We start from the raw sequence: 8,720 nt of genomic DNA, 5'->3' as shown, positions 1-8,720 counted from the left end.
AGCGTCCCTGTTTTCAGTCCCACGAATTGCACGCGGTGGCGTTGCGTCTTCCATCTCTCTACCTCTCTCTCTCTAGATTACCTCAAATGTATCTTGCTTTCTCATAAAAAACCTCTCCTCAGAATGTATGTTCTTCATGGCGCTAATGAAAGGCCACAGTTCCTTCAAAATGTTTTCTTCTTACATTTGGGTCCAAAAATCTATCGACAAGCCAAAACCATGGCCACCAACACTTTCTCTCTCTTCATATTTGGCTTCAGCATTCATTCGTCGCAGAAATCATGGAGTATGGCTAGTTTTGCTGGTGTTTTGTGCGAGCTTCAGCATTTTCAGGTTCGGTTTCTCGCAAAAACCACCGATGGCCGGTTGCTCTAACGACGACGGTGGTTTCTTCTTCAATGGAGAGGACGACTCTCGGTTAGAGAGAGAGTCTTCGGCTGGTTGGCCCTGGAGAGAGAGAATTGGCGAAATTGAAGAGAGAGAAGGGTTTTGGAAACAGCCTGATGGACTTGGTTACAGGCCGTGTTTGAATTTCAGCGAGGAGTACAAGGAGGATTCCGAGCCGGTTTCGGGGGAGCGAAAGAGGAGGAGGGGAAAGTATTTGATGGTGGTGGTCTCGGGTGGTTTAAACCAGCAGAGGAACCAAATTGTGGATGCCGTTGTAATAGCAAGAATACTGGAGGCCACGCTTGTTGTCCCCATACTGCAACTTAATGCTATTTGGGGAGATGACAGGTGAGACTCTCTCTCTTTTCTCTTTCTATGGCATTATCTTTTTGTTGATATCTTGCGCCATTACATGAGGTTCTCTTATTCCCTCTCGTGACTTAATCTCCTCTTTTCTCTTTACGAAAGAGTTAGGGTTTATGGTTAGTGTGTTTGTGATCCTTGGCCTGAAACTGGAATATGTTAGTGAATTGCAGCGAATTCTCAGACATATTCGATGAGGCGCACTTCAAGCGCACCCTCAGAAACCATGTTCGTGTGGTCTCATCCCTTCCCTCCAATCGCTTAAGAATTCGCCCTGTCGCCGACCAGCTTGCCTCTTCCAATGTCGACGATAACTGGATTAAAGCGCATTACCTCGACCCTGTGAGTTCTTTTATTATACAAATTGTATGCTATAAGACCATTTATTTTTGGTATAAAAGTAGCAGTTCAGAGTCCGATTCAAGAAAGAGTTTCGGAGTTTAATTAGTCAATATCTACCCTGAACCACTTGATTTTACATATGATGTCCTATGATTAATTGTGGCCCATTATTATTTTTTATTTTTTGTAAGATTGATTTCTTTCCGCACATTTTTGTTTATTAATTCCATCTTTCCACAACAAAATAGCGCCTTTGGTTATATCCATTGCAGTCATTATCTGGTGGTAGCGAGGATAACTAAGTTTTTGAAAACGAAACAAGTCTCAGGTTGGTGAAAAAGGAGTTGGGAATTGTATATATCCGCACTGGTGGTCCACGGACTCCGTCTCAGCCGAATTACTTGGACTCAGTCCTTGCTGAGCAGAGTACTTGGGTAAACTCGAGGTTATATAATATAAAAAAATGATAAAAATTATGTTAAATTTGTACAAGCAATGTATAATTATTTATTATATATATATTTCTAATGTTTTCGAAGATGATGTGTGAGTGTTTCTTAGCGTATGCCCTATTTTTATATTTCCTTCTTTTTCTGGATTTTTTTAATATTTCCAACTGAATACATTTCTTCTACATCAATATTTTAAATAAATTTTGCCTGTGTTATTTAGATTTATTTTAAAAACAATTTGACATTTTGTTTTTTAGATGAGGGAGGCATTTGTTTTTTTTAAATTTTTAGGTAATTTGGTGGGAAAGAGGTCTCTACCCGTATTTCAAATAGATTAAAAGTTCGCTTTTTAAAAGTGTTAGTAGGGTGGTATTATTTGCAGGAATCAAAACCAATATGCTCACTAGGACGTGGGGAGTTACTACCGCGACCCTAGTCCCATTCCTGATGACGGAAGCATTGACATAACTGAAGTCATCTCAACGGTGATTTTCCGTTGGAAGAAATGATCTCGGCTGTCGGATTGGTGAGGGTTACACTTCCAAAAAACCAAATGAGACATTCTCGGGTTTCTTGTGAATAGAAAATGGTTGCAACGTTCAACTCAAATGTTCGACCTGCTGGACCAAATTGTAGATTCGTCCCACAGGTTAAACACCTAGATAGGGGCGATCATTCTTATGCTCTAGAATCATCTTCATCTCCTTCAAAATTTGTGTTTTTCAAAATACGCATAAAATAATAATAAAAAAAAATGGAGTTCTAAAGTAAAAAAAAGTTCAAAGCACAAGCCTTTCCAAGGCTGAATCTCGATCACGCATTTTGACGGATGTCAGATTACGATAAGTGAGCTCAAAATCTAGGAAATAAAATTGAACTTGAAAATTTAAAAAATTAATTGCTGAGATGTTAAATAAATTTCACTGTATGACTTAAAATCGAATGGAAATCACAAAAATTTATTAATGTTTATGTTATAATTAATCTTTATAAATTATGTCTTAATCCCTTCCTAAGTTGAAGCATACATGCCATTAGCCAATCCCATTTAATTAAGGAAAGATTTTATGTAAGGCAGCAAGCTTATTTGTTGAAGTAAAGTTGCAGGATTACCATTTAAAAAAATAAAAAAGTTAAGTAAGGTTGTCGGGTTCTATGTTGTTCAATCTGAGATTTTTGTATGATTGACAAATTTTGGCATGTCTAAAAAACTGGTGTATATTGGATACACTTATTGAGATAGCATGGAAAAAAAAACAAAAAAACAAGTTTTAAATCTACACTGTCCAACAAAAACAGCTGTGGAACACTATAAGTAGGGGTGGCAATGGACCTGGACCCGACCCATGCCCAACGGGTTTATCAGGCACGGGTCTTGGTATGGGTCCAAGTTTTTGACTCGAGGTAGGGTCCGGGTCCAATAAAGGTTACCTAGGTAGTCTCGGGTCCGGGTCAGGGTCCGGGTCCGGGTCCGGGTCCTACTATACCCAACCCGGAGGGTACGTGGACTCAAATTTTTAGTTTACCCAAAGGCCAAAGCCTCAGCCCTAAAATCATTTCAATACTTTTCGTCTTCCCCTAGTTCTTCAAACGGTCAAACCCCATCGCCATTCTTCCTCTCTGCAATTCTCCCTCTCTCAGTTTCTTGGAGACATAGTTCTCTTTCTAGATCTTGAATGTCTTTATCTCTCTATCTAATGGCCCACCCCTCAAAAATTAATTAACTGTTGTTCACAATTGTAGGCTACCAGAAAAAAGAAACTCATAGTGAAGGCGGCAATGGACTAGACCAGATCCAGGACCAAACGGGTACAGGTATGGGTCCAACTTTTGGACTGGACGAGTCGGGTCCGAGTCTAAAATTTGGACCCGAATACATTTGGGTTTGGGTCTAGGTCTGGGTCAAGTCGGACCCAACCCATACCTGAACCATTGCTACCCCTAACTACAAGTAAGGTTGGCCTTGTCTAACTGTATTCTTTAAATAAGATAAAATTTCTATAAGGTGGCAACCTTATTTGTATAAGTATGTTTACAATAATCTATATTGTCCATCTTAATTGTACGGTATAGATTCGGTACTGCCTTAAACGATCTGCTAGCTTTTGATAATGTTTTAAAAGATATTTCATATTTTGTCAAACTAAAATAGATTATGTAGAACATGACAATTGTACGTCTACAACCTCCTTAGTTTTTTTTCTTCTTGGGGTAATTTCGTGGGGAAGACGGCCCTCTACCTATTTTTTTAGGTAGATTAGGAGTTATATTTTTTGATGGTATTAGTGGGGTGGTGTTAATGCTAGAAATGAAAACTACAACATGGTAACTAGGTGTGGGGATGCTACCACCGCGACCCAGCCCCTTTCCTATTGTTTTTAGGTAAGTTGGTGAGGGACAACCACCTTGGTTGAAAATGGAAAATGTATTTTACACCTTGCACAGGCATGTCTATTGTGCTTTCCCTGCAATTTTTTAAAAAAGGATTTACGTGCATATTGGAAATAAGTTAAGGTATTACATTATGGTTCAGAATTTGGATCATTTTTGGTCGTCTTTTTTCTTCATCGTTTTATTCAAAGTTTACCTCGAATCAATGTTAGTAACCTCACTATTTTTTGGGTAGTTCGAAATAGCAACTTCAAACTGCGCGATCAAACTACTCCATACTTGAAAACGTTTCGGAGTAAAGTACTAATTTTAACCAGCTCCATACTTGAAAACATTTTTAAGTTTGAAGTGGTTAGTAGTAGTTCGAACTGCTCCATACTTCAAAAAAATTTATGTTTGGAGTGGTCCAATATATTTACATGTTTCATTAGGATGGTACGCATCAAGAGGGAATATTACTTCTATTGGGTCCAGAAATAATACATTGGAAGAACCCTTTTTGTCTTCCAATATCAATAGGTTGATTATTTCACTCTTAGTTATTGAAAGTGGCACCTTTAGCCGCTCGGAATTACTATAGGTCTGGTGGTTCGAACTGTTTGAGTGTGGGTCATTTTCTATCGCCTTATTGGTAACCAAAAACTGAAAATATAAAAAAAATATATAGGCGGTTCTGTATTACTGACCTCGAACTAGGTGCAAAATTAAAATAAAAAAGATATTGAAAAAAGAGGACCTCAGGGTAAATTACAGTAATCGAAGTTTTGGATTGTATTAATGCAGCAACTTACTTCCATTCGATATGCAAATTTTACTTAAAGAAAAAAATTGCAGAATATTTGGCACTCAGCATTGATAGTGAGATTAATTGGTGGAGTTTGGCAGATCCAGAAAAGAGGCATACTGCTCCTCCGTGGGCTCGATTCCAGGCTCTCCAAGGACCTGCCCTCTCATCTACAAAAGCTTCGTTGCAAGGTTGGTTGGCAATGGCATACAAACTTCTCTCTCTTTCTGATCTGGGCACTTTGATTCTTACTCTGGTGAGAGGATGCGTTTTGTGTCAGGTTGCCTTTCACGCTCTCAAGTTCAGGGCTGAAATAGAGGAGATGGGGAGGAAGCTGGCGGAGAGAATGGGCAGTGAGGGGCCGTACCTGGCCCTTCACCTCAGGCTTGAAAAGGATGTGTGGGTGCGAACCGGTTGCTCCCCTCGGCTGGGTGAGGAGCTCGACCGGATTGTAGAAAGGGAGAGGATAGCACACCCTGAGCTCCTCACCTCCCGCACCAACCTCACCTCCCACCGCCGCTACCTCGAGGGACTCTGCCCCCTCATTGCAATGGAAACAACCAGGTGTGTGAGAGAGAGAGAGTTCAAATGGAAAACTCTTCCCAATGCCTATAGGCGAGAATGAACAGTGATTTTGCTTACCCTCATCACCATCAAAACTTCATTGTATGGTCACAGTTGTTCGGTATTTTTTTAAATTTCATTTTATTTTCTACAAATCCAAATTACTTGAAATTTGGAGTGTGCATATATCTTAGTGCTGTGCACTTAATAAAATTATGAAAAAAATAATTCGTAAAATATAAATTAATCAAAATACCCCCGAAACTTTACAGGGGTATTTTGATCAATTTATATTTTATGAATTATGTTTTTCATATTTTTATTAGGTGCACCTCACTGAGATGTACATACGCTCCAAATTTCAGATCATTCCGATTAGTAAAAAACAAATGAAAATTGAAACACTAACTGACAACTGTTATCGTGAGATGAAGTTTGGATGGTGATGATGGCAGATAAATCACTGTTTATTTTTGTCTATAGGTATTTTGTAGTATCTTTCTTTTCAAATAGTTTAAAAGTTACGTTTGAAGATGTTAATGGGGTGGTATTAGTGGGAATAAAAACTATAACGTGGTGATTGGGTTGTTGGGGTGCTACCACCATGACCCATGTCTCTTTCCATAAAAAGCTATATTTTTTGCTTACTGCTATCGATTGAAAGGAACCATTATAATTGTAAGGAACCATGACATCAATATAGTTGTGGTGGGGCTCATCATTGATTGGCCTAATCAATGGGTTGGATGGTGATGGAAGTGAGTGGATCACATTAAGCTAATTATTACTACAGAGAATTTCATCCATGAAAAATAATTTATTTAATATTCTACCCATATCTTTTGATTTAATTTAAAAATACCTATCAAAGCACATGTTCATGAGTTCCAATGGTTAGAGACGCTAAATCCTTTCACCTCAATTTTGATAAATTTAATAATTTGTCGTACATTGCAAGTCTTTTCAATGCCGTTGAACCATAGATTGGATGGCCAGAAGTCCCTCATGACCACACTGTTCCATGGCATATGGATCACGCCATTTGGACATAATGGGCATTTGGTTGTTTGGTCAGGTTGCTGAAAGCATTAGGTGCATCAAGGAGTACAAGAATATACTGGGCTGGGGGGCATCCCTTTGGGGGCAAAAGAGCCTTAGAGCCATTGCGCTCCAACTTCCCCATCATCCACAACAAGCGAACCCTCGCCACCCTCGATGAACTCCGGCCCTTCGAGGGCAAGGCCTCTGCAATGGCCGCTCTCGACTACATTGTCTCCCTTAGCAGTACAGTCTTCATGGCCAACCATGGAGGCAACATGGCCCGTGCATTACAGGTATATATACATAAATAAATTCTCTCTTTCTATCTATCTATTTATCTATCTATATATTTATATCAATAAATGCGAGGTCGATGAGAATCTATATAACATGGGAGCTTGGTTGGGCTGCTGCTATCACAGGGGCACCGTGCTTATTTGGGGCACAGGAAGCACATTACCCCAAACAAGCGGGGCATGGTGGCCACCCTCAACACCAATATTAGCACCTGGGGGTTGAGGGACGCGGACATGGATGAGATTCTGAGGAACTTGCACGTTAATTCGTTAGGCTCCCCTTTGCTTCGCACAGACAAAGCTGCGAGAGATGTCATCGCTTTCCCGGTGCCAGACTGCATGTGTAGGAGATAGGCAAGTTTTAGGCAGTAGGGAAGCTTTAGGAGAAAAGCAAAGGCAGATCATTGCAGCACTCACCCTTTGGAAGGAATGGGAGGAGAACAAGAACATGGAACATCAGAGCACTCACTTGAAGTTTCGTCAATGGAGTTGCTAGGCGACATTGCATGATGCCAAAGGATGATAGCAAAAAAATTGAGATAGGATCACTGTGTTTGTTTCGTTTACAGGGTAGATTTTAGGGTTGGACCTATCTTGCTACCTGTTTATTTGTGTGTATATACATGTATATGTAGAAGCATTTGTTTTAAACATGAATACATCATCATGGAAATCTTTCGAAGTGGCCAATTATACAGGAAAACTTTCTAAATCCAATATAAATATGTAATAGTTATGTTTTTGCTCTCTAGTATCTCACGTTAAACACTTCATCTGCTCGCGCTTCCGTCACGAAAACGCTTCGCCGTCCTGACAATGCTATAGCTGCTCGCGGGTCCGTTAGAAACGTACGGCTACGTCAAAAGGTCAACCCTTCGCTAGCATGCGTATATCGCAACCTTGGTGTGCCTTCCCGTACAAACACGCGGCTACGCCACATCTCTATCCTCTTGTAGCTCACTTAAGGTTCCTGTTAACCTAGGGAGCCTTATGCAAATATAACTCCTCTATTCTATGCCTTGTCAAGGAAGGGAAGTCAGGCATGACGAGCATCCAACAAAAACCATCATGAGTAAACGACAACTTTTAGTTGGACTTAGTCACGAAACTATGGGTAAAACTGCCAAAGAAAGATTAAAGAAATAAGGGCATGATAAAAACTCGTAAGGGTGCCATGAGTAAACATGACAGGTAGGCATGGCCATGAAACCATGAGTAAGAGAGTCCTGAAAAGGAAATCCCGGCATGGTGAAAACCCAAAAGGGCACCATGAGTAAAAACAGAAATTAAAGGTGGACACGACCTCAGGGTCACGGGTAAAATAACCTCAATGAAAGGAGTTGGTAAAACCCATGCTTGTGGCACCACTCTTACCTAGTTCAGGTGAAAACCCAAAAGGGTGCTTGAACAAATGAACATGTTGATGTAGCTTCTTAACTAAAGATGACTTCAGCCATCTACAGAAAGAAACTTGGAAGGTACTAGGTGGAATCTAGACCATCCTGGTCGGGTGCCTCAATCTCGTCGAGTCGTGAACGACTGCACGGGGAACCGGATTAAGATCCGGCTCGAGATCGCTCTCTCGGGACCACAGCGCGCGTGGCATGTGTGCGGGCAGGGTACCAACTAGTGAGAGAGGATTGTGTGGTGTGAGGCGGGCCTTACCTTACATTGGGTCTGTGGTATGCTTAGGCGTTTTGCATGCGTTATCACGACCTCGGTCCTTCACCACGCCGTCCCATATCAGAGGGCGACCGAGCGCGGGATCATGAATGTCACTTGGGTGCCCTCTTAGAACCCGAAGAAAACCCCCAAAGCCTGATGCTGGTTTTGTGTCAATGCCATTGACTCGTTTTCTACGTTCCAGCAGGCACACACACATGTAAGACGTCCAAGCAAGTGGGTCAGAAGACCCTGATTTGTCATAAGGGAGTATATATATCAATGGGTGAAGGTAAAAGGGGGTGATAGTATTGCATAGTCCATTGTCAATTTGGCAATTCTATGGTGCCATCTTAACGAAGGACTCTATGGTGATGGGAGAGATGATAGTCAGGGGATCAGGGGAGGGAGAAATAAAAGGGAAATGAGGAGACAGAG

The 8,720-nt window shown here is 40.9% G+C and overlaps 1 protein-coding gene across 6 annotated transcripts; it reads left to right on the top strand.

The window, feature by feature from the left end:
• The first annotated feature begins 346 nt into the window (after window positions 1-346).
• On the top strand, window positions 347-7,310 carry LOC18425479 (O-fucosyltransferase 24). Of its 6 annotated transcripts, none has more exons than XM_088850091.1 (7): window positions 347-735; window positions 924-1,092; window positions 1,927-2,070; window positions 4,821-4,910; window positions 5,000-5,283; window positions 6,359-6,617; window positions 6,747-7,310. In XM_088850091.1, the coding sequence occupies exons 3-7, from the start codon at window positions 2,050-2,052 to the stop codon at window positions 6,972-6,974; spliced, it is 882 nt and encodes a 293-aa protein (XP_088706217.1). In that variant the 5' UTR covers window positions 347-735; window positions 924-1,092; window positions 1,927-2,049; the 3' UTR covers window positions 6,975-7,310. The 6 variants fall into 6 exon arrangements, with proteins under 6 accessions (XP_088706217.1, XP_088706216.1, XP_006830094.3 ...); XM_088850090.1 differs by having other exon boundaries at window positions 914-1,092; XM_006830031.4 differs by lacking the exon at window positions 1,927-2,070.
• The last annotated feature ends 1,410 nt before the right edge of the window (window positions 7,311-8,720 follow it).

This window comes from Amborella trichopoda, chromosome 10 (genome assembly GCF_054954075.1).
Source record: "Amborella trichopoda isolate Santa Cruz 75 chromosome 10, AtrichopodaSantaCruz75HAP2 v2.0, whole genome shotgun sequence".
Taxonomy (NCBI): Eukaryota; Viridiplantae; Streptophyta; class Magnoliopsida; order Amborellales; family Amborellaceae; genus Amborella; species Amborella trichopoda.
The sequence above is the reverse complement of the archived record's forward strand: the minus strand, read 5'-3'. Positions and strand labels throughout refer to the sequence as shown.